Here is a 24988-nt window from a genome sequence, read left to right on the forward strand (position 1 = left end):
TTCAGCAAAATGGATAGAAGGTCCTTTACAGCGTACTCACTCCACCATTTACAGATGGCAGCACTGAGGCCCAGAGAGGCTCTGCAACTTGGGATAAAGGCTCAAGCTAAGAGAAGCCAGGGGCTCCTCACCCCTGCAGCACCATGCTGCAGATTTAGGGGTCATTGGAGATGGGCTAGTGGCCAAGGGAAAACCACCACGTCCAGGGCCACACCCATCACCCCTCACCCTCATCCCAGTCAGGGCAGCAGCAGCATCTTCCTGTGCAAAACAAAATACTCATCTCCTCCAAGAGCTACTTCCAAGGGCCTGTCCTGCCCTTTGCCTTGGGTAACGAGGGATGGGCCAGCAATGCCCTGCTCAGCTCTGCAGTCTGTCCAGGAAAGGCCAAGCTACCAGAGCTCCCTGGAGTGCCAGTGGCCAGGTAAGCGGTGCAGCCTCATGTCTTCTTTCTGGATGTGCTCATAACAGGACTGGCGGGAGAGAGGCAAGGCTGGGGCCAGCTGACCTGCCTGATCCCAACCACATGCACAGGATCTAGGGCCCAATAGCTATGTGCACCCACCTCCCAACCCAGAGGAGGCGTGTCTCCAACTCATTCCTCAGCCACGGTCTGCGAGGAAAATGGGGCCCTTCCTCTCCCACTGTACTTGGGAACGCAGCCTGGAGCAATCATGGCCACAGGGTCCCCAGGGCTGGGATGCACTGTGGGACCCCTCCCTGGCTCCTTTAATAAGAGCAGGATCAGGGACACTGTGAGGACCCTTCCCAGAGTCGCACATGAGCTGTGAATTTGAGCTCCCTCCCACGATGGTGCCATGATGTCTGGGAAGGGAAAAGGGTCTGCCCCAGGGCCAGGGCATTTCCACCTCGGCCCACAGCCCCTGTGCCTCACCTCCAAGGCCGTGAGCAGGAAGTCATACAGGCCTCCTGTGTGGTTGGGGTCCATCATGTCACGGATCAGGTGGATCTCGGCTCCCAGGTGCTGAATTCTGGAGAATACCGTCCCACCAAGAGATCGAAGGAGAAAAGAAGAGGGCTGTCATGGACAGGCAGCTGGGGAAGGAGCCCTGGCCAGGATGGCTGGACACCTGGGGCGTGGTTCTCACTCCGCCTCTAGCACCCCAGCACCCTGGCTGGGACCCTCCCTTTTCTGGGCCTTAGCTTCCCCATCTGTACTGAGAGAAGCTGCATCCATAAACAACCCTGGGGTTCAGAGGTGTCAGAGGATATCATGGTGGGGGTAGGACCCTGCCCCTGCCCTGCACCCCCAGTTCCCAGCCTGTCTGCTTCACCGGGCGCGCGACACCACATAGATGAGAAGCGGCAGCAGGTCGTCCATGGGCAGCTTGTACTCCCGGCCCAGCACCCGCGACACCGTGCCCTCAATTTCCCCGTATGTCCTCTCCAGCACCTCCAGCTTCTCCCGTGGGTCCACCGTGGTCCTGCAGCAGGGTAGCTGGCTCCAGGTCAAGGACCTTGGTTCAGTCCCAACCAGGAGCACCCCACACTCTGCCTCCAGATCCCCAAGCCACTACGGCTCACACTCACATGATCTTCTGCAGGCACTCGGTGGCTGACAGGAAACACTTGTCCCTGACCAGGGAGTACCTCTGCATGGTGGAGGGAGTGGGCTGGATGAGGCCATGGCCCCCCAGCTCTGACATCCCCTCCTTCCCAGGGCCGGGCCTGAGTCCCCTGCCACCCTCCCCTTCACTGCCAGCTTTAGCCCCACCCTGAGGCCTGAGTGACCCAGGCCAGATCACAGCTCCACTATGGGCTTCAGTTTGTGCAACCATAAAACGGGGGGGAATAGTCTCCAGGAGGTTGGGAGGATCCAAACGGAGAAGAAGATAATAATCATAACAGGCACTGGCCGCTGGGTGCCGCCCAGTTCTGAGTGCCTATGTTGATGGTTCTCAAACCCAAGGGCTTGGTGAAACACAGGTTCCTGGACCCACTCCCTGCGCTTCTGACTCGGTAGGTCTGAGGCAGGTCCAAGAATCTGCTTTCCTAACAGGTTCCCAGATGATCCTGATGCTGCCAGCCTGGCAGACAAATTTTGAAAACAGCTGCCTCATGTGCCCACTTCACCCTCACAACAATTTTGAGGTGGTTCTGGCCAAGTGCCGTGGCTCACGCCTGTAATCCCACCACTTTGGGAGGCCGAGGCGGGCGGATCACCTGAGGTCAGGAGTTTGAGACAAGCCTGGCCAACATGGTGAAATCCTGTCTCTACCAAAAATATAAAAATTAGCCAGGCGTGGTGGCACGTGTCTGTAATCCCAGCTACTCGGGGGGCTGAGGCAGGAGAATTACTTCCACCTGGGAAGCAGAGGTTGCAGTGAGCCGAGATTATGCCACTGCACTCCAGCCTGGATGACAGAGCAAGACTCCATCTCAAAAGATAAATAAATAAAGGCCAGGTGCTGTGGCTCACGCTTGTAATCCCAGCACTTTGGGAGGCCGAGGCAGGCAGATCACTTGAGGTCAGGAGTTTGAGACCAGCCTGGCCAACATGATGAAACCCTGTCTCTACTAAAAATATAAAAATTAGCTGGGCATGGTAGTGGGCACCTGGCAGACACCTATAATTCCAGCTACTCAGGAGGCTGAGGCAGGATAATCACTTAAACCCAGGAGGCGGAGGTTGCAGTGAGCCGAGATCACACCACTGCATTCTAACCTGGGCGACAAAGTGAGACTTTTTCTCGAAACATAAATAAAGTAATTAAGAATTTGGAAGTTGTTCTAGTGTTGGCTCCCTTTTACTGATGAGGCAACTGAGGCACAGTGCACGAGCCTCTTGCACACGGTCACACAGCCAGGTAAAAACCTATGTTTGAGCCCGGTGGTTATAAGCCAACAGCTTACCTCCACCACACTGGGAAGTCAGAATGACGGTGTCTCCTCCCAACCCACCCTGCCCCTCCCCAGCTCCTCTGCAGCCTCCGCCCAGCAATCATGAGGCAAAGGGCTCCTCAAAGCCTGCAGGACCTCTGGGGGCCCCTGGCTTGGGATTCTGGCCTCCCTCTCACCTGATTGCTCGTCAGCGTGAGGTCCTTGAGGGGCCACAGGTGCCTGAAATCGAAAAAGTGAGACAGGAAGCTTTGCCTGGACAAGGGGCAGAATGTGAGGTCAGAGGGCAAATTCCCTGTGCCACTGTGTCCCCCAGCAGAGCTGGGTCCTAGAAAGGGGAAGGAGGTCAGTTCAGGTCATGGGAAGGATGGAAGGATTCCTGGAGAAGGCAGCACTCCAGAAGCTCCGGGGAGGTAAGGGTAGCCCAGGGGCTTGTATGAGCCAGGTCATGGTGACCAGCAGAGAGGGAGGGCTGAAGAGACTGCACTCCATCCAGGAGGCTCTGCCAAGCCAGCACAGGGCCGTGAGCAGGGGGATGCAGCCCTCACACGGCAGAGCTGGAGGCTGGTGTGGGGAAGCGACACTGAGGCGGTGAGGGAGGTGGGGCACGCTTGGGAAGCACTGGCAGCCAGGTCTCTAGGCTGGTGGCTGGTCAGATGCAGGACACAGTCACTAAGATAGAGGAAGAAACAGGGATTTGCAGGGTGGGTGGGAAGCACCATCCCTGTGTAACAAAGGAGACCTGGATGTGGGAGCAGAGAGAGTGCCCATGCCCTCTAATGGGGACAGTGGGGTCACTTGTGGCATCAATGGATAGATGGGACACTGAAGAGAAAGGACGTTTTGGAGACTGAGGGTGGAAGGGAGGCCCTGGGGTGTGGTAAACACCTCCCGACTTGCACCCAGAGCAGTCTTCGGTTTCCCCTGAGGGACCTCCTCTCCCCTACTCTCAGCAAAGTGCTCAGAGCAGGTGATCTTGCCCCAGCCTCAGCAGTGGATATTCAGGCAGGCCTGGTCAATCACGGCTGGCATTCAGGGGTGGGCTCAAGACCCAAGCTGAGCCAGCAAGGGACCTCAGGGGCTCTGTGGAAGCTGTTGGAAGGCAATGCCAGCTCCTCTGTGGGGACTCTGGGAGTGGAGCTGGGAGGGTATAAACCTTGAGAGGTTGGTGCTTATGGTGTTTGTCACCACAAGGGGCAGCCTGAGAAGGACCAACAGAGAGAAATGGAAAGTGCTTCCCTCTGTCGTTCAGTTGAACACCTAGATCCAGCCACAGCTGAATGCATAAGCTTAGAACTTGGTGGGTACATGAACCTATCAACCCCAGCCCTACCTTTAGGTTGAAGACAATCTGAGTCGAGTCTGTGTCATCTGCTATGCCAGAGTCCTGGCTAACACGGCACAGGGGGAGGGAAGGCTTACTTCTGCACATCCAGGAACTCCAGCAGTTGGGTATCGGGAAAGAGGCTCAGGTTGGCGATGCCCTGGCTGTAGAAGCTGTCCTCCCGCTCATGAAGCAGCAGGTAGAGCGTGAAGAGCTCTGAGTAGAAGCTGGGCAGCATGAGGGGCAGCACCAATCCATGTACCTGGAGGTCTCTGATGGGGAGACCGGAACAGGTTGGGATGAGCAAGGTGGGGTCTAGGATTACTACTAGGAGTCACCTCTCAAAGAGCTCCTAGCTCCACAACAAACAGTGTCCCGGCCTCTAGCCTCCTCTCCAGCCTCCAGCCTCCTCCTCCCCAGAAAACCTTTTCCAAGCCTGTTCTCAGCCATGATTTGCCCAATTCAATTCATAACTTCATTCCCTCCTTTGACTTTGACAACCAAGACGGCAGGTGGGACAGGAGTTTGATCCCCATTTGACTGAAAGAAAACCAGGGCCCCAGATGGGCCAGCAACTTGCAGCGAAGCTCTCAGCAGCCATTCCAGGCTGATTCAGTTCCACCTCCTGGTTTGCTGTGCTAGGACTCCAGGCGGGGAGTTCTCCCTAATGTCTAACCCCATCTCCCCTCTCCTGCAATGCAGTGACAGGAAGGCCTCTCTGATCAGGAACATCTTCAGGTCTGGAACCTAAAGGCAAATTGTAAGGTTTGCTCCAGGGATAGGGGGAGACAGATTTAATGACCCACCTAACTCCTATATAACCTCAGACTCATCCCTACCAGCCCTTGGTTTCCCCATCTGTGTGCAGGGAGAAGAGGGTGCCTCGGGGAGCTACTCACCCTCTGCATGGGAAAGATGAGATTGGGATCATACATTTAGAATAAAGATGCATTCAGTGTATTGTAGCAGTGCCCCCTCCCTCTGGTTCCTCACAGAACAGAGGTCATGGGTCATTCTAATCCACAAACGATCAATGCAGAGTGCTTGGTCAATAGAGTGAATGCCCAGCACTTCCCCAGAAGCACCTCTTTCCCCAAGGGAGGTCCTAGGAGCAGACGCATGAGGCCTCCCTGGACTCGGCAGGCCTCAAGGAGGCCTGGGCCAGTCACCTTGTCTCTGTGTCTTCATCTTCCTCCAGGGCCTGGCCCTTGCGCTGTAAGGCAACTCGAAGCAGACCCCTGTGAGCCAAGGAGAGAGAAATGGTGTGGCTGCCACCTCCCACAGAACTGGAGCTCCACTGCCAGTCAACAAAGGCAAGAGCAGGCAGCGTCTCAGAACTGTGGACACGGCCTGTAGGGTTCATCCTCTCAAACCACAGAAGTTAGAAGGTTGGAGCTCCAGGATGGTAGCCTGAGAAGCCTGGAACCCCAGCAGCAGAAGGAACTATAGCATCTAAGGCTTCTATTTGCAGTGTTTCATGGGGTCACAGCCCAGCCTGGGACTGCAGGTGTGTTCCGAGTCTAGGGTCAAGCTCAGCCTACAATGGGGTGAGAGTGCCCGGGGTCAGAGTCAGCCCAGGGCCTGGTTGGGACTTGGACTCTAGCTGAGGGCTGCAGCTAGGCCTTTGCTGCACCCTCTAACCCCTTTGCCCAGCAGCTGCACACTGACCAAGGGTCTGGTTTGTTGTTGAATCAGACACCTGGCATTCCTCCCAGATTCAAGGCAGAACTGATGCCTGGAAAGGGCGGACTGGTGTCACAGGGCAGTGGCTGTCCCATGTGCCACCGAGCTCACCTGTAGGCAGCCCAGAGTTCGCGGGCATGCTGCTTCACCTCCTCCTGGGCCAGCTCCTGCAGGTGCTTATTGGCCCCGACACCCGCGTAGGTAGCCTGGAAGGTTAGCATCAGTGTCCGGAGCAGCTTTCCCAGAGGGTGCAGTGAGTTGCTCAGAGCCTGGGCCAGTGCGTAGACAATGGAGAGAGACTAAGTGCCAGGGTCTGGAGCACGGCATGCCCACACCAGCCTCCCGACACTTCTCCTATCTCATAGATGGGAACATCGAGGCCCTCTGAGGACAAGGGACCCACAGGCCTGTCCCCTTCAGTCAGCACCCTGCTATGAAAAATCGGAGCCCTTCCCCACCAGGGGCAGTGAGAATGTCACCCCCTTGGCCACCCTGGCAGGGTTCTCACCTTCCTGAGGTACGGCTGCAGGGCCTTGGGTTCCCGGTGCTGTAGCAGCTCCTCCAGGATGTCTTCCATACTGCCCACACTGTCCTCGGGGTGGGTCCTGGGCACCACACACAGCGTCCCTTACCCACACTTGTGCCCAGCTCCCTCCCCGCAGGAAGCCCTCCCCAGCCCACCCTGACCTGTGCATGTGCACGCAGCTCGGCCTCACCTCTCGCAGCACAGGTAATCCTGAGACCTGCGCAGCTCCCTGGAGCTCTGCACGTCGAAGCCCAGCAGGGCCTCCTGCAGGTCCCTGGGGCAGCCAGCACACACAAAGTCCCGGAAGGGCCTGTAGACTCCCTGCCAGCGGCTTTCCACAGGGAAGGCACCCACGCCCAGCTGCCTGTGATGGGGATGGAGGGTGGGTGATGGGGCAGGGAGAGATGGAGCTGAGGTAGGCAGGACTCTGCCCAGGCCCTTGGAGGGGTGGGGTACCAGCCTGGCCCAGGATCAAGCCCCAGGAAGGGTGGATGGATTGAACCATGCAGAGGGGGCTGACCTCCACAGCTGCAGGAGGAAGAGCAGCAGAGAAAGGGACAGAGAGAATCTACCCTGCGACCAGAAGAGACACAGAAGCATATGGAATCCTGGAAAGATGGAGACAGAAAGGTGTGCAGATCTGAAGGCCAAGCCAGAGAGTGGGTCTTGGCCCAAGAGAGACCAGTGCCCGAAGTCTGGGATTCCCCTCCAAGACATCCCTCTCTGCCCTCCCTTACAGCCAGTTCCTTCCTACCGTGGCCAACAGGCTGGGGCCTGGCTGCATGTGTCTAATGGAGCCCTGCACTCCAGTGTCATGCTTGTAGGCTACACGCAGCCCACACCCACACCTGGGCTGGGGCCTGCCCCTAGGGACTGCTGTCCACTCTCAGCTCCTGCTGTCAGGGAGAAGCAGCATGCAGGGACAGCGGGCCAAGTAGTCAACTATACTCCCTCCCTACACCTGAAATGCTGCCTGGGACCACTTCTCATTAGAACTGCCACCCACACAGATTCCTTCCTCTGTGCAATACTGAGTCTTCCTCAATAGATGCAACAACAGCAACCGTTTTCCAAGAAGGAACTCTGTCCCTAGAGGAAAAGAAATCTATCCTCCTCTCAAATACTCCTTGATAATGCCTGTGATTCCACTTAGCAAGTTTCCTTCTTTACCTTGGCTGCCAGGAAACTCAGAGCCAGGCTTAATGATCAGTTGTAAATGCTGTAGGACATGTTTGCCTATCCCTTTCTTTTAAGGTTAACACATGCTCTTATTTTCTATATTTTTTTTCCTGTATGTTTGGTTTGTAAACCGTATTGTATTCTTTCGAGACAAAAAAAAAAAAAAAAAAAGCAGTACCTAAGCAAAGCCTACAAATAATATTTTTCCTACAGTTTTGTGGTGTACAGCATTATATCCACACAGCCCCTGATTCCAAGTCTCTGACTGGAGTTGTACACCCTGCGGTCTCTGGACTCTCTAGAGTGCTAAGAGGGGGGTGCAAAAAGGCCCCTCTGATGAGATGTGAGTCCTTGGGGTAGAAACACAGACATATCCCCAGATAGGCCCAGAGCCACAGGGGCCAGGCACTCACCTCTTGCAGGTGCTGCTCGGGTCCGGTGGGAGGGCAGCTGTGTCCAGCACACCCTGTGTGTGCAGTCCTCTCCCTGCCCCACTGCCAAACGAGCCCTCCAAGGTGAAGCCATTGGGGAAGGTGACCTTGCCCTGGGAGTCAGGAGAAGGAGCAGGGATGTCTGTCTGCCCAGTTACCCTTCCAGTCAATCGTGACAGGCCACATGCCTGTCCATCAGTGTCAGAGAGGCTAAAGACTGAGGAGCAGGCTTCCCGCCATCCATTCAAGCTGCCCCACACTGAGGGGTTCATAATCCTCTACACCTGCCAGAGCCCCCATACCAACAGCTGTGCCCACGTCTCAGGGGCTAGCTCGCCTCTGAGGTAGGAAGAGGAGAGGGATGGAGAAGGGATTCACAGGCAAGAGTGGGGAGACCACCACTGAGGGGCTGGGGTGGGAGTAAGCCCAGGGACAGGCAACGCCTGAGGAGGGAGGTGTCTCGCCGCATGGGGCTGTGCCATTCATAGCAACCCAATCTCCACCCCTTTGCTCCAGTCATTATGAAACCAAAACGACCCCTACATTTCCAAAGGCCCCAGCGGGGACACATTGCCCTCTCCTGGGTCAGCTCAGGGAGGCACACAATGAAGGCCAGTGCCTCCAGGGACAGTTGCTCCAGTCACTGGTGCTGGTGGAGGGCATGTATTCTGAACTAGGAGGGTACAGGGGGACACAGCCAGTACCCTCTGGATAGCAGGCAAGGCCACTGGTCCCCTCTCACCTCACTCCAGAATCAATCGCAACTCTGTGGCAGGGTGCAGTCACTGTGCTCACACCTTGGCTCTCAGGGAGGTGTGACAGGCCTTCCCCTGCCTGCTCCCCCATCTGCCTGTACCCCCAGCCCTGAGTCCGAGTGGGGAGATTACAGACCCCAGCCAAGGCCTCAGCAGGGTGTGGAGCGGGGCCTCGGTGGTCCTCACCTTCCCCATGAGGGTCAGGTCCCTGGTGAAGGTGCCCTCATACAGGGAGTCGTCTTCAGAGAGGAGGATGCCTGGACCCTTGGGAAGAGGAAGCCAGGGAGGGTAGAAACAGTGGGTGAGGAAGGGCCAGGAAACTCAGGGTGGAGACAGATGGCAAAAGAAGGGAGGTGTGCCCTGACACATGGGGAAAGGGGCCCTGAGCCTCATCATGCCCCACAGGACTGTACCTAATTAGGACTCTAGCCTTTGGCCTGCTGAGCACCAGCCCCATGGACCCCATCCGTGGATTTCCCCAAATGACACCCTCTACCCTGGTTCCTCACCCCAGTGGCTTCTTCAGGAAGCCCTTGGGAGCTCAAGAAATGTGGGGCTTTCTCTGAAACATTCCTGCTTCCCTGCTTGTCACTGGCCCTGGGAATGGCAGAGCTGACCAGGCTCCCTTGCCCCATGGGCTGCTAGGAAGCTCAGAGCCGAAAGGGATACAATTAGTATTCAGCTTATTTCCAAATCTATTTTGCGTACTTATTCTTCCCTTTTCTTCCTCTTTCCTTGAAGGCCTCCTTCAATCCTTTCGAGAATGAAGTAGAGCATAAACAAACCAACAGACAGTAATAACAAGAGCAGCCATCAGCCAGAGCCCCACATTCCCCAAGCACCTGGAAGGGTATGGGTGAGGCAAACGTGGGAGTCCCAGGCTCAGCGGCGAGGCTCAGCAGACCAGGGTGTGAGTGTCAGCTCTGCCACTCAGTGAAGGTGACATGGAGCAGGTCCTCTGATCCCTCTGAGCCTCTCATTTGTCATTCACTAGGGACACACTGGGGATAATAATGACATCAACCTGCAGGGCTCTTGGGAGGATCCCACAGGATCAGGGTGGGAGCTTAGCCCAGAGCCAGGTGTCAAGTTAGGACTCTATGAATGTCAGCTAATGCATCATCACGAGTAAGCACTCGATTCTTGCTAGTTCATTGAGTCTATGGTAAGTATTCTTAACCTGAGTCGCTGATGGGGAAACCAAGGTCATGCAGAGCAGGGACTGGCCAGGGCCAGGGGAGGGGCGTGGCAGAGCTGGCTTCCTGCCCAGGTTCTGGCTCCCTCCAGCACCCAGGAACACAGCCCCCTTTCCCATCCCTCCCTGAAAAGCCTCAGCTCAGCCTCAGGGCCCCCAGCGGGAGTGGGGTGCAAAGAGAGGGGTAGCCCAGGACACACTCTGCTCACCACCGTCTTGTCTGCCTGGAAGGTGCCCTGGTAGCAGACACCTGCCTGGGTGACCACGACCCCCGGGCCATGGCGCTGACCAGCCTGCCACATGCCGATGTAGCGCTCGCCTCTGCAGGGAGAGGAATGTGGCCAGAGTTGGATCAGACTCATTCCCATGCACCTCCTGGGCACTCTGCTGGCACGGGGCGGCAGGGAGTGCAGATAAGGGGCAGTGACATCACCTGAATCCACTCAACAGACACAAGGTCAGAGGGGTCAGGACCCCTAAGAGGAACAGAGGGTGGAGGAGGGAGGCAGGCAGCCTGGGAAGGGCATCTGGGAGGCTTCTCTGTGGAGGCGGCAGGAAGGACAGGTGGAATAGGAGTGTATGCAAAGCCATGGAGGCAGGAGCATGTGATGGATACGTGGGGACTTCAGTGGTCCAGAAAGGCTGGAGGGGTGCATAGGAAACGCAGCTGGGGTGAGGTTAGAGAAGCAGGCAAGGCCGTGATTGCCAGGCCAAGGATCCAGGGCTTTATCACACAGACCAGAGAGCCAGCAAGGGCTGCAGTTTTTAGACGTGACAGAGTAGGGGGTCAGAAATGCCTGTCCAACACCATGAGGAGGGGTGAGGGGCGGGGGTGACCCTGCAGTCAGCGTGACCAGGATTCCCTCAGCCTGAGCCTCCGTGGCAACCGAGGGACTGGAGGGGAAGTGAGGGGCTTAAGAGAGACACAGCGGAGGACAAACGGGAGCCTGTGTCCTGCAACAATCTGGTCTGTGAGGGCCCTGTCCATCCCTCCGCCCTGGGAGTGGGGGCTGCAGGGCGCTCACCTGTCACTATCCTCCTCGATGCCATAGCCGCTCCTCTGGCCCCTCTCCCAGTGGCCCGTGTACCTGAAGGGCTGGGGGGCCTGTGGACCACTCTCAAGGACCCCAAATCCGTGCCGCAGGCCCTCCTGGAAGTAGCCCTTGTACACCTCATCGGTGCTGTACCTGGGGAGGGCCATCAACAGCGAACTCTGCCTCATGGAGCTCGGCCCAGAGGATGGGCCCATCCCGCGAGCCCCCAGCCAGGGTCACTTACTCACAGATGCCGTAGCCGCACATGCTGCCTTCTCGCCAGTGGCACTTGTAACAGTCGAACCTGTCCTCAGAGGCCTGCGGCAGCAGGCGGATGCCGAATCTGACAGCATGGTTGTGGGGATGGGGATCAGCCCTGACCTGAGACGCCCATCACACCTACTCCATGCCACCCAGGAGCATCCCGGCCCCCAAGGAGCCTTCCGGACAATAGGGAGACTCTCAGAGGCCCTCAGTCTTCCTGTTCTTCAAAGGTCCCCTGTCAGGACCCCTCCCTTCAGCCTGTCCCCGGGCACCATAGAGCACCTTTTGGCCTGTACCACTCCCTCATGACCTCGAGCTCAGACCGGCCCCCTATTCAGGGCCTCGGTTCCCCTTTTGTACAGTGAGGCGGGCCGGACCAGATTGTCTCTAAGTTCCTGCTTGAGGTTTGGGAATTCAGGATGGGGCCGGGCTGGCGACCACAGCAGGGGAGGAAAGCACTCACCCCCCACCACAAGCCTCCCAGCAGCAGCCCCAGCCAGCCTTACCCATGCTCCAGGCCCTGGCAGAAATTCCCCACGTGATTCCGCCCATCCGGCCATTTCAGGGTTCCCCTGGAACACAGTGGAACCCATCCCTCAGCAACCTCAGCCACCTACTTTCTCAGACACCCTCCCTTTCTCTTCCCTTGGACTGGGCTCTCTGCACCAGCCCAGCCCTCTTGTCTGAGCTCCAAACATCCCCTGCAGAAAGCCCCTTTAGCCCTTTTCTACTCCTGGCCTAACTGTACCAGCAGCCTCATGGGGCACACTCACCACACATCCCATAGGGAAAGCCCTGGAGACATCTAGGTTCCCTTTTTCCCTTGACCAACAGGAAGCTCAGAGCTAAGCATCAAGCTCAAGTTGAATGCTAGTCAGTGGGGTTTCCACCATCCTTCTCCCCATTTCTGTGTTTTTTCTGTCCCTCTGTTCATAAGTCGTCTCAAGCCCTTTCTGAAAGGAGGCAGGGTATTAGAAACTAGCAGAGGTGCTTGAGAGTGTAGCCTTGTGAGTCCCTTCTGCTCTCTGGGTCTGTTTTTCCAACTGTGGCATGGGGTGGGGCCACATGCTCTGTAAAGGCTTGCCTGTCTATGGGGTCACACAGACCTGTGATTGAGGCCGACTGACCCCATCATTTGCCCTGAGACCTTGGGCAGGTCATGCCCATCACTGGGCCTCAGTGTCTGTACCTATGAAATGGGTAAAAGCACTCCATACAGAGCGTCTTTATGAGGACCGACGGCGATAGAATGTGTGCAAGCCATTTCACCACCACCAGACAATCCGGTACGGATGTGAGAATTATTCTCCCACCCTCCTAAGAATGGAATGGCACCTGCAGGCTCTAAGGCCAGGGCATGGTTGCTGCCCCTTGTCCTCTAGTGTCACCATCAAGACTTTATTTGGCACAGACCGTCTCTGGGCCAGGCCTAGTCTGAGGCGACTTACAAGGCAGTCTGAGAATTGACTGTCCACAGAGAGTAACTGCTCCTGGTGCATGTCCTGAGACAGGTTTGTGTGCTGCTCTCTGCCCCCGCCCCCACAGAGCCCCACCTTGCCACCCAGAGCTCCAGCCACTCACTTGCCGTGGGGCCGGGCCCTGCACCACTCGCCCTCATAGGTGGCCTGGCAAAGCCGGCCCTCTGCGCGGAAGGTATATTCTGCACAGCGGCAGGCAGGAGGCTGGGAGGGCTCCAGGCCAGCCCCCAGCACAGGGAAGTCCTTCTTCCCACGCAGGACCTGGCGAACGGCCTGGGTCACCTTCCACTGCCAGACTGCCTGGTGGGAGGGGGAACACGGGGAAGGGATCACTGCTGCTGGAGGCTTTCCCTCCAAGAAGCCTTCTGGGGTAGCTCCAGGTACCACCCCTCCACCCTCCACCCCCACTCCGTTTTGTCACCTGGGGGGCCCTTCAACTGCTCCCTGCTGCCCTCTGGGGCCCCCACCCAGCCTGAGATCCTCCTCTGCAGTTGCAGGGCCTGCCCAGAGGACAAACAAGACCTCAGGGTAGGGATCAACACAGGACCAAATTCTGTCTTTAGAAAGAAAAATACCCTGTTCTTTTTGGCATTCTAATGCCTGACCCCAATTTCCTCTCACCAGGTCCCCAGAGGCCTGCCAGACACTCGCCAGCACTCCTGTGGGGCCCTGCAGGGTTGCACACTTCTGCCCTCTTCCTACCCTGTCCTGTGACCCCACTCCCGCAGTTCGCAGCTCACCCACACTCACCTGGCCCTGGGAGTCCTTGGCACAAAAGGAGAACTGTTCTTCAGGCGTGAGGAGGTGAAATGTGCACCTAGACAGATGGAGGTGACGAGTAGGCCCCAGCTCTGTCCAGAAAGGTGGAGGGGCCCAAGCCAGAGTACCAGGGTGTGGGCAGGTGTCATGGGGGTAAAGGGAAGGTCTGGGGTGTCAGCCAAGGGGGTCGCTCACCCGTCCTGCTCAGGATCCACCCACACCAGCTTCAGATCAAAGGTGTGGACGTTGTGGCCCTGGAAGAGGACGGACACAGGCGTCATTCGGAGCCCAGGCCAGATGCTTACCTATCCTCTGGCCCAGGCTTGCCCCAAGCTCAACCCTGCATGGCCACCGAGGCTATTCTGCCCAGCACGTCCAGCACTGAGTCCCTCTCCCCCCTGGCTTGCTCCCCACCTCAGGGACAGCTGCTCCATGTCCCTTCCACCCCAGGGCTTGACCAGTAACTCAGAAACAGCCTCTAGCCCCCTGTGGCCACCAGAGTGGTCTGGAAATGAAGCTGGGAACTGGTCAACCCCTGCTGGAAACCTCTCTACGGCTCCTACTACCTGGGGGTTGAGACACTGCTGAGCCTAACATTTGAGACCTCACAGACCACCACGCCGTCACCGCCACTCCGCAATCACACCTTCACGAGCTTGCCCCGACCTCTCCTCACTGTGAACCTTTGCTCCTGCTGTTCCTTCTACCTGGAATGCCATCCTGATCTGAGAGCCAGAAAAAAAGCCCCTTCCTATGGGAAGATTTTGTGTAGCAACTTCCTGCCCGGCCCAGTCAGGCCAATCACTGCTCCATACCAGGACAGGGACGAGGTGGGAGGCCCAGGCCTGAGGGGTGAGGAGGAGCTTGCCAGCAGCAGGCCATGGACAAGAGATGGCCCACCAGACACAACAGCATGTTCAAAGGTCCAGCGGTCGGAGAGGGCTAGCACAGGGAAGGGACAGTAGCTCATCAGTGTACTGGAGCAGAGTGTGAAGTTGGGAGTGGAGGGGAATTCAAACTAAATCAGAACCAACCCCAAAATCAGGCTTCAGGGGACACAGGTCTAAGCTGGGCAGCAGCTTCCTGCCGGGCCCCCGCCACCTGTCTGCAAGTGGGCTCCAGGCCAACCTTCTAAGGGGCAGAGAAGACAGTGCTGTGGACCTCACCAGGACAACATGATTTCAGGGGGATGAGCCAGAGTTGGTGACTGGCCATGTAACAATTCCCAGCCCCAGGCCTGGCTCCCTCCTGACTTCCACAATGCTGAAAGCCCAGGCACTGCTCCTGTGGGGTACTTTTCTCTAGAAGCCTTCTCATCCAGCCCTCCTTAGTCACCCCTCAGTCACCCATGACTTCCTGTCTGGGGTTCCTCTCTTATTTGAGTACAAAGGGAACTAAGAGTTGTCTGGTGTCTACTGTAGAACAAACTCACTAATAATGACCCCCACATTCCAGATGGGAAAACGAAGGTGAAGACATGTAACCAAGGACACCAGATGGGAAGGGTTGAAGCCGGGACAAATCTTGGACCGAATTTCCATTCAGCCCATGCTCCTCTGGGGACAGCTCCAGTGGACTGCCCCTCCCCAACACAATGCCTTTCTGTCCCTGACTATCCCTCCAAGCCCACGTTCTCAGTCCCAGTAGCGTGCCCCTCTCCTGCTCCTTTTCCGACCAGACCCCAGAACCCTACTGTGGCCCTAAGACCTCGGGTCAGCCCCACCCCAACCTGCAGCAGGACGAGGGCATCATCAAAGAGCAGCACACGCTCAGCCCGCAGCGGTGCGACCGTCACGGGTATGTCCTGGCTGTCCTGAAGGAGTCTGTGAGCAGGGGTGCAGAGCACATCCTGGTGGGGCAAAGAGGACAGTACAAGGCTTAGGCACCTCTTCCTGCAAACTGGCAGCCACTCTGCCACCTCCCCCTGTACCCCAGGCACCCCCGACAGACCCCCTCCAGGAGACCTGGAGTGATGGACAGAAATGCACTGGGTCAGTGATGGACAGAAATGCACTGATTATACATTCCTGGCTCTCATGAAGCTTCAGTGTCCCCCTCCCACACCTCTGTGCCATGGTCCCAGCCATTCCCCTATCAGTCCTCTCCCAGTACTCGGCCACCCCTGCCTCCCTTCCGCAATTCTCATTCCTCCACCTAGTCTCCTAATTCTCCACACCAGGTCCAAGTCTCAGGGCCCAGGGGACTCTCCTCCCTGCAGGGGCAATTCATGCTGTGGTGGGCAGCGACGCAAGGGTGTGATCGGTGACATCCCCAGGCAAGAGGCAATCTGCTGATTGCCTGTTCCCTAGGCCAGGTCAGGGCCTGGCCCAGGACATGCTCAGCAGACAGATAAGAATGGCTGGACAGAGGGACCTTACGGCCTCCTGCTTCAGCCATCACTCCCCCTTCCATATGGGGAAACTGAGACCCGGAGAATACAGCAAGCAGCTCAAGGCCCCCAACAGCTCCATGCCCAAAAAGGACCCCCCTCCCTAACTGCCCCTCAGGCCCCCAACTCACCCTCGGCCGGCCTCTCAGGGTGTGCCAGAGAGCCTGTGTGGCTGCAGCCTGGTCCAACGCCTGCTTCATGAAGGACTGCAGGTTCCCAAAGAGGGTGACTGCGTTCACCACCAGCTCCTGGGTTGGGTGATGCTGAAGGGGGACAGGGCAGCCAGTGAGCGGGGAGCTTATTGGAATCTTCCCTAGCCCAGTCCTGGTCCCGGCTGGTTGAGAGGCCTGAATCTAGGCCAGACTTTGCCCTTTTCTCCCTGACAGCTCCTCTTCTGCTGGTGGGGCAGTGGGTAGAATACGAAGGTGCTTCCCCAGCTCAGCCCTGGGCCCACGTGTCCTCACTCCCAGGACATGATTCTACCCCTGCTCTCTGGGTCTCTGCTGGCTCTACCAGGGCAGGGCCACGTGCCTCAGACACCGCAGGGAAGGGCAGTGCTGTCACCCACTAAGATTCCCTCGGGCAGAACCATGTCTTCGGACCCCCTCCTCAGGGCTGGACCATGTCCCCCATGTCCCCTGGAAACCCCAGGACAGGACTGTAACTCCCTCAACTCTCTCCCATCCCCCAGCATGGCTGAGTCCTTCTTGTACTAGGGTTCCTGAGTACAGGCTGAGTCCCCTGAGTCTGGGCTCTATCCCTCCCTTCCCTCGGCTTCCCCACATGCTGCTGCCCTTGGTACCTACCTCCCCAATGGTGTCCCCGAGGCTCAGCAGGAGGAGCACGTACTGTTGCACGTGATGGGTGAGTGGCTGGTGGAGGGCCTGGCCCGGCGACGCACCCACCGAGCCCTCTGAGCTCACACCTGACAACAGCTGCCGCAGCGCCTTCCGCTGGCCCCGCCAATACTCGCTGTGTGTAGAGAGGGCCACACACCACCTTCACCCCTTCCTCCATTCCTGCATCCACACCACCACCTCCCTGCCCCAGCTAATCCCCCCAGACCCCAAGGCCAGCCCCAGGCTCAAAAACCTCTACCCTGTCAGATGAACACAGTACCCGAGTTACCCTCACAGGTTTAGGAGCAATATCTCAGAGTATGAAGGGATTGCTGATCACAACCATCCACCCTGAAGGGACGCCCCTCCTTCCCCGCCCCAAGGCCAGCCCAGCTGGAGTGGGTCTGGATTCTGTTCCTGGCCTCACTGGGCCTTCCCTCTTTCTCTTCCAGTGTGGATCTGTGCAGACTTGTAGAGCCAGGAGTCCTCCAGGATGAGTCGTGGACTGTGACACCCACTGCTCTGGGGAGGGGGCTTCCCTGACCCCACCCTCACTCAGGCACTCCCGCCCCATCAGGGGCCACTGCACCAGCCCTGTGCTCACCTTCTCCTCTTTGCTGCCTTCTGGAAGGCCTGCACCACCATGCAGCTTGTGTAGGATTCGATGTACCTGCAGGCAGCACAGGGAACACCCTGCAAACCCAGTCCTCAGCCCCAGACCTAAGCCCCTGGTCCCTGGGATCCCCAGATCCCACCCACTAATCAGTTGCAGCCCTGAGGGCCCAGACAGTGGCCTGGCTCTGGGCACTGGAGACCTTGACTCCTGGGCCAACAAGACCTAACATACAGTCTTTCTTCCCTGGGAGGCCCCAAGCCTCAGGTCTGGAGTGTCTGAGCCTGCTGTCAGGTGAACACCCAAGCCCAGGTGAGGCTGACCCCAGGTGAGCACCAACAATGGACCGAGCCCAAACCTTTGCCTGAACCCTGATCCATGTGAGCCCCACCCCCAGGTGAACCTTAATGCCAGGTGGCACTCTGACACCAGGGCTGAGCCCCAGCCCCACCTCCAGTGGTCTTACTCTATGTGGGCCTGCAGTACACGGTCAGCATCTCGCAGCAGCAGCAGGGACTCCAGACCGGTGGAGTCGGGGTGGCGCAGCCTCTCCTGCAGTGAGTGCAGACTTTCCTCCGTCACCTCCCAGAGTTGCTGGGAGCTCTTGTGCAGCTGTTGCAAGAGCCGCAGGCACTCTCTGCCCCAGGGATCTGAGGGCTCTGGAGCTGGGGCAGGAGCAAAGGCACACTGTGAGTGGAGGACGTGGGCTCTATCTCCCGGGGAACATGCAGAAGCCCCAGGTGTTCACATGAGGGCCACCAGCCCCGGCCAGCCCTGTAGCTGTGGCCGGGTCTGCATCCCTGGGATCCGCAGGACAGAATTGGTGAAGCCTAAAGCTGAGCAGGGGAAGGGCAGGCTGGAGCAGTGGGCAGCACCCTCGAGGAGGAAATAGGGGTGCATACCCACCTCCTCACTCAACAGGGACACCCCTGACCTGACATCCTCAGGGAACTAAGTACATACACAAATTCCTCCCCAGCTCTGGGCTTCCTCATCCTGGACTCCTCAGATCCAGAATGTGGAGTCCACAGGGTCACACAGTCCTCTGCCATTTCACAGATGCACAGAGGCACCTGACCAAGGCCTCACAAGTGAGACCTAAGCTGGAAGTAAAACCTAGGCATCCTGGGTTCCAGTCAGTCTTGTTCCCCTCCCAGCACCACCAGGTGCCCTAGGTGGGAGCAAGATGAAAATTCAAGCAAACGGCAGTCTCCAGTCTTTTACCCTGGGAGAGGAGGAATTCCATCTCTTTGCACAGCCTGGTCTGGGCTACAGGTAGGTTCATGGCCTGGCCCCTCAGGGTTCCTTTAAGAAAGGAGCAGTCTGACCTGGTGCAGTGGTTCATGCCTATAATCCCAGCACTTTGAAAGGCTGAAGCGGGCAGATCACTTGAGGTCAGGAGTTCGAGACCAGCCTGGCCAATATGGTAAAACCCCCGTCTCTACTAAAAATATGAAAATTAGCCAGATATGGTGGCAGGCATCTGTAATCCTAGCTACTCAGAAGGCTGAGGCACAAGAATCGCTTGAACCTGGGAGGCAGAGGTTGCAGTGAGCCGAGATCGCACCACCTCCATCAGAAGATGCTGATACCAGGTGTCACCACTCCTATTTGAGGCTGAGAAAGCTGTGGCTCAGCGAGTCCAACAAGGTAGGACTCTTGTCCCTGGGATCATTCCTCAGTGCCCTTCCCTCCCCACTACAGAGCCTAGACTCACCGGCTGGGAGGAGGGGCTGGAGGACATAGCTGTTGACACGGGCGAGGGTGGCTGAGAAGACCTCCTCCAGCCTCAGCAGGGCTGCCTCCTCAGGGTTGCACATGGCCGGGTGTCAGACTCAGGGCCTCCTGTGTAGGGCACAGGTTACAGCTAGATAGCACGGGCAGGAGCAAGGCCAGTGCCCATCCTCTCAGGCAGGGTGCCCAGAAGCAAGGTCCATGACCACCCATATCAGAACTCAGCAGTGAGCCCATATCACCACAAAGGGGAGCTCCCAGACTGGCCACTGACCCCTGCCTTGCTCCCTGCCTGGGCCCAGCTGATGAAAGATGAGGGGTCCGTAAAGGAGAGACAGAGCTCAGAGCTGCCAAGGGAAGCAACCCTTTCTTCCCCAAAGGGTAGATGTTCTTTAAGCCCAGTTTGGCCTGCTCCTTCCTCTGCTCAAATACCCACCATGGATCCCAAGTGCCCAGGGTAGTGTTAGTGGTGCCCTGTTCTTGGCCCCTTTCCATCAAGTCTCCCCTCAGGGATTCTGCAGTCTCTATAAACAGGGCCAGGCTGTCAGAGGAGCCCAGCCTTGTCCTCTAGCCCGTGGTTCAGGACTCCTTGTCACCCAACAGGGCTGTGTACGCAAGGAAAGTTTTGGAGGTATGGGGGAGTCTGGAGGCCTCCTGCTAGAGCCACAAAGGATGGTCAAGAAATGAAAAGGAAGGGAGGACCCAGCAGGCAAGTGGGGGAACCCTGAGAGTAAAGGCTCATGGGTGTGAGGGACCAGCCTCTGAGGGTGGCCCACCAAGCAGCACCCCAAAGGACCACAGCTTCGCTGTGCCTCAGTCGCCCATGGACAGCCATGGAAGACTTTAGAGCAAGGTAATGATGGGATCCAAAGTAACATTTGGGGGAATAAACATATGACAGTTGCAGAGGAGATGGTGCCAGGCAGTGAGACAGAGTTCAATGTGGATAGGAGCCTGGACCCTCCATGGTCCCCCAACCAGACAGAGGGATCACTGATCACAACCATCCACCCGGAAGGGGTGCCTGCTGGATGGATGGGGGCCCTTGGGGTGGGCAGGTGGGCTTGAGCCTTGAGATTTTCTGCCCTGGAGTGAGAGGGACCTTCCAATTAGGCAGGAATCACCTGGGAATGTGGTGTCCTGCCTAAAAGAAGGGGCGAAGAGAAGCCTGGGCTCAAACCCACCCCCACAGCCAGGCTATAGCCTCTACTCCACAAAGCCCTCCCCCACCAGACCCTGGTACCCTCACTTGGCAAAGTTCATCTGCCCAAATGACCTGATCAGGTATCTGGGGCAGAGAGTTACAGGGTCTTTTAGCCCAAGACCCACAGACTGTCTCTCTCCTTGTCTCTGACATGCTGGGCTTTGGAGTTAGCCAATCTGTGTGGGGCAGGGGACATAATCAGGGCAGTCAATGATGGGCAGGTGACACAGGCAGACCTAAAAGGGTGAATGGGAAGGGGTCTCAGCCCTCCCCTCGCCAGCCCGCCCCGAGAGTGCCATGGGGGCATCCCAGGCCCCTGGCAGAGCCTACAACTCCCAGTGAATTGGCTCTGGAATGGAGTGGGGCGGGTCCCTCAGAGCTCTGGCCAAGGGCCCAGGCCAGGCATTCCTGCCCCACCTTTCCTGCTACTGCTGCTTCGGAGGGTGAGGCTGCAGAGGGAGAGGCAGGAAGTGGAAGCCACCAGACACCCAGCTGCAACTTCTGTGCTGCAGCTTCTTCTCCCTCTGTGGGCCCCTGAGGCAGACCCAGGCCCCCAGGACACAGGGGGCTCCAGGTCAGTTCAGGCAGACCATGAAAGCCCAACCAAGGGAACAGGGGTGCAGCCAGGCCCACCTAACTCTCACCCATGTCTCCCGAAAGTGCTGGAATGGAAAGGCCCTTTGGGGATGACTTTTCCACTCTTAGCTGGCAGTCAGCTGGGGTCTAAGCTAAGAGGTGAGGATATCCAAGGCTGGTTGGGGAGGTGGAAGAAAGGGTGAGGCTAGGACGGGAGATGCAGACCAGGAACCAGATCAGTGCAAGTTGAAAAGATACTGCAGTAAATAACTCGCTGTTAGGAAGACTTGAACACCAACATCCCTACACTCTCTGGGAGGCCAGCACCACGACCCCAGCTGACACCATACCTTGGCAAGGAGCTCTCTGACCCTGGAGACAGCCCCTCCTCCTCAGGCTTCCTGTCCCTTGTCCCCACTGCTCAGTCTCAGCTGCTCCCCCAGGAGCAGCCCTCACCTGGCTGCTCAGCCCTGGTCATGCCTCAACTTATCCACAGCCTTACTCCTCTCCGTACCTCAGCCACCCCTCTATGAAATGGGAGTTCAACAAGATCACAGCATTTTTTTCTTATTATTTGTATTTCTTTCTATTTTGTCTTGTTTTGTTTTTTTAGAGATGGGATCTCACTATGTTGACCAGGCTGGTCTTGAACTCCTGGCCTCAAGTGATCATCCCATCTTGGCCTCCCAAAGCTCTGGGATTACAGGCGTGAGCCCCTGCACCCAGCCAAAGCAGATCACAGCTTTTCAAACTACTTAAGTCTCCCCTCAAAAGGACAAACAGGTGGAAGGGGGCTTCTCTGGGTGTGGGGATCTGGTCCTTAGACTCCGCACCCCACAAAGCAGCCTACGACTACTGGGGTGAGTCCTCCAGACTCAAGTTGGCAACTGTTAATCTGGGAGTCTTCCACATCTGTGGCCCCAAAGGGATCTCTAACCCTGGGAAACTGAGTCACACCACCCAGAGGAATGGGCAGAAGTTAAGCCTGGCTGGTAAGGCAGTGGGTGGGGGGAAGGCTGTGGTGGAAGCTGGGATTCTAGTTAGGTGACCCTGAGGGGCCCAGCTCCCAGGCTAGGGAGTCTGGGGCTTCATCCTGAAAGTGATGAGGAGAGCGTAAGTGCAGGGGTGAGGCAGCGTGAATGTGCATGAGTGTGCACATTTGCAGGGCAGGAGGAGGAGGTGCTGAACCTTAATATGAGGAGGGTCCTGCAGGAGTACCCCCTCCCCAACCCATGTCCCATCCCTAAGCTTCCCCCTTCCAGTCAAGGGCATGACTTCCTCACCCTCTCCCTCTCTCCAGTTCAAAAGTTCCTTAGTGGCAGGCTGTGCCCAATGTACAGACAGGGAAACAGAGGCCCAGGAACAATGGGAGGGCCCAGAGACGGTATCTGTAGAACTTGTGCAGGGCTCAGACCCAGACCTCTGGCTCCAGCCCACCAGGTTCAGCTAGCTAGATGGCTCAGAGAGGTTGGGCAACTCACCTGAGGCACAGAGCAAGATCCTGGCAGGGCCCTGCCTCATAGCTATCTTCAGGCAGCCCTGATGCTCCCCACGGAGTGGGGTGGGGTTGGGCGGGGTGAGGACAGAACTGGCCAGTCACGGCGTGCCCAGGTGAGTCAGCGGCTGCCCCTGTGGCACTCTAACCAGTAGCCAGACCTGGTCTCTCCTCTGCATTCCTGGCCTCTGTCCACGCTAGGTCCCTCCGGGGCAGGGTCACTGGGGCCTCCCCTGTCCTCTCCCAGGCCTGGCTCCTCAGGTCCCTGACACACCTTGTCATGACACTCACTCACTCTGGTATTTCCTGGTCTGAACAGGCAGGGAAGTTCTGCCTTCTGTGGAGGCTTTTTCATGGGCTGCTGTGGAAGCCCCTTCGTTATCTGGTGCCCAGTGGGGGACAGTAGAGAGACGCACTGCCCAAGGGAGGGGGCACTGAACTGTCACACCTGATCCCTCAGTCTCATGCTCGCCTCTCCTCGCTGCACCCTTCCCCGGCCCCTCGGTGGCTCCAAGCCTCTTGTCCTAGGCAAGCACCCCTCCCTGCTGTCGCATATGTCCCAGCTTCCCTTCCTCTCCCTGCCCAGGCACACACTCAGTCGCTGGAGTTTCCCAGACCCGAGCTCCTGTTCCAGCCGCCAGGCATTTGCCATGCCACTCCCATGCGAAAAGGCCACCTCCTGGAATCCCGGGTCGGGCCCTTCCGCCCTAACCAGCCGGCGTCACCTCCTCCTGGCAGTCTCTCCTGCTGGCTGGGGCCCCGTGGCCCTGGCACCATGGCTCAGGTCAGGCCTGGGGCGCTGCCCCAAACCCGAGCCGGCTAGCAGCCAGGTAAGGAGGACGACGCTGTGAGCCCCGCGGGGACCGAGGGGGGTCTTACGAGGGATTCGGACGGCCGGGGGATGACTGCCGCTGGGACCAAGGAGCTGGGCGGGGACCGCGGCAGCCAAGAGGCGGGAGCCCCCACCTGGACTGGCTAAGCGTGGAGCACAGACACCGGTCCGCAGACGCGCGCCCTCCGTCGCGCCCTTACCTGAGCGCTGTGGTCGCCCCGCGCCTGGAGTGCTCGCGCGGCTCCTAGCTCGCACCCCCACCCTGCCCCCTGCCAGCCCCGCCCCCTTCGCCCAGCCCAGCCCAGCCCCGCCCCTCCCCGCCCCGCCCCGCCTCCGGGTGCTGTTCTGGAGTTGCGGAGGCCACCGGCGGGCCACGGAGGAGGTGGCGCGCGGCATTGATCCGTCCCCCGCCCCAAGTCTCTCCTGAGGTCTCCCTCTGGTGTCCCCCGGGATGCGGAGGCCCCTGGGATCCGGCGCGGGGAGGAAAAGTGGGAGACTTGACCCCTCCGCCCCCTAGGCACCCACGCGCATACTCAGGCTCGCCTCTCGCGCCCCGCTTCCCCTGCAAGGCTCTGAGGCCGCCGCCGCGCCACCACCTCGCCCCGCCAGTCAGTCGCTCTGCGAGCCTGTGGTGCAGCCCCGTGACCTCCCCGGTCTGCCCTGAGTCACAGAAGCCGGCACACGCGGAGCGCTGTGTGGGTTCGTGGAACTTGGAGCCGATAGAGGCCTGGGTGCCGCCCCTCTTGTGCGACCTTGGGGAAGTCCCCTTTCCTCCCCACTCCTGAGTCTGAACAGGCCTAGCAGAGCATGAAGCCGGCCGGGTGTGTTTTGTGCGAAGGGCTGAGACCTTGGAAAGGGTGACTGAAGACGTCTGGGACAGACTCCCCGGGAGCGGGAGGGAGCATAGTTGAAACCTGTAACAAAGAAGGACCCCGTCAGCGGCCTGGTCCCCCTCTGGCCACCAGGCTAGTCACCCACTGCTGTCAGTGGCACCCAGGTTCCAATGAGGAGAAGGCTCAGGGTCCAAGACGGCTGTGGAAAAGCAGAAAGGGTGGCCCACCAGCCCCCTACTGAGCCCCCTACTGGGGAGGTGGGAGGCATCCCCCATCCTGCCAGGCTGAAGACCCCCCCAGTGGAGGTAAATGGGGGCCTGGGGCCTGCCAACCTCATCCCCTGGCTCCCTTGGGTTATTGCCAGGTGGGAGTTTACCATCTGCCAAGCTGCCCATCACCCTAGGTTTGGAGGGTTTCCGGCCTGGGACCCTTGCCTGAGTGACTGCAGGCCGCACGACCTCACCCTCTTACCCCACATTGCTCTCTTCCTGGGTCCCCGTCACGCAGAGCCCCCCCTTCCTGCTTCTCCATCCCTCCGCACACAGCCAAGGCCCGCCCTAGCTCTGGCCTCCCCCTTTTCAGCCTTGTTTTCTTGCCCCCTCCTGCACCCCCTGCTGCCTGAGGGGCTCCACTCCCAAAGGCCCTGCTCCTCTGGTAGAGGTGTTGCTGTGTTGGTGGGTGGGGGCTGCCACAAAGGAGGCCTCTGGTGAGTGAGGTGTCCCCTCTGGCCCTCTGGGAAAGCCTCCCCTCCCCATGCCCTCCACCCCCAGGCTCCGGACCTTGGCCCCCACCCCCCTTCACAGCCCTGATGGCCTGCAGGACTGTCTGCTGAGGCACTTGGCTCCCTGAGTCTACAGCACAGCCTGGCAGAGCCACCACCCCAGCAGGTGGAATGAACTGAGGCTTCAGGTTCTAAACAGGCCTCGGAGACTCTGTGTGCCTGTGGGGCAGTGGGAGGTAGCAGAACATTCTGGAAAGAGACCTGG

The 24988-nt window shown here is 58.4% G+C and overlaps 2 protein-coding genes across 6 annotated transcripts in view; one reads left to right on the top strand and one right to left on the bottom strand.

Annotated features, from left to right (window-relative positions):
- LOC105480367 (ALS2 C-terminal like) lies at positions 1-23432 on the bottom strand. Of its 5 annotated transcripts, none has more exons than XM_011739068.2 (26): positions 23370-23432; positions 19046-19173; positions 17795-17993; positions 17320-17385; positions 16683-16848; positions 16008-16139; positions 15217-15336; positions 13683-13741; positions 13479-13545; positions 12832-13028; positions 11757-11822; positions 11231-11329; positions 10978-11139; positions 10162-10273; positions 8944-9021; positions 7985-8115; positions 6583-6756; positions 6375-6471; positions 5978-6135; positions 5353-5421; positions 4282-4455; positions 3039-3081; positions 1552-1613; positions 1296-1445; positions 896-992; positions 1-473 (listed from the first exon to the last, which is right to left on the bottom strand). In XM_011739068.2, the coding sequence occupies exons 2-26, from the start codon at positions 19146-19148 to the stop codon at positions 393-395; spliced, it is 2862 nt and encodes a 953-aa protein (XP_011737370.2). In that variant the 5' UTR covers positions 19149-19173; positions 23370-23432; the 3' UTR covers positions 1-392. The 5 variants fall into 5 exon arrangements, 4 of the variants coding, with proteins under 4 accessions (XP_011737370.2, XP_011737372.2, XP_011737371.2 ...); XM_011739070.3 differs by lacking the exon at positions 23370-23432 and adding an exon at positions 23304-23320; XM_011739069.2 differs by lacking the exon at positions 23370-23432 and adding an exon at positions 23217-23234.
- LOC105480366 (transmembrane inner ear) overlaps positions 23004-24988 on the top strand; it is a 17609-nt gene continuing 15624 nt past the window's right edge. Inside the window, exon 1 of the mRNA XM_071091566.1 lies at positions 23004-23167. The gene's annotated coding sequence lies outside the window, so the exon portion shown is untranslated. The remainder of the gene's footprint in view (positions 23168-24988) is intronic.

The sequence above is a fragment of the Macaca nemestrina genome, chromosome 2 (assembly GCF_043159975.1).
Source record: "Macaca nemestrina isolate mMacNem1 chromosome 2, mMacNem.hap1, whole genome shotgun sequence".
NCBI classification, from domain to species: domain Eukaryota; kingdom Metazoa; phylum Chordata; class Mammalia; order Primates; family Cercopithecidae; genus Macaca; species Macaca nemestrina.

Bases quoted from the DNA above. Each gene is read 5' to 3' on its own strand.
- LOC105480367 (XM_011739068.2), bottom strand. From the start codon at position 19,148: ATGTGCAACCCTGAGGAGGCAGCCCTGCTGAGGCTGGAGGAGGTCTTC. The intron at 13,546-13,682 runs GTGAGCGACCCC...CCATCTGTCTAG, and splicing joins GTGGATCCTGAGCAGGACGG to GTGCACATTTCACCTCCTCA. The intron at 6,136-6,374 runs GTGAGAACCCTG...GCACTGGCCCAG, and splicing joins TGCAGCCGTACCTCAGGAAG to GCTCTGAGCAACTCACTGCA.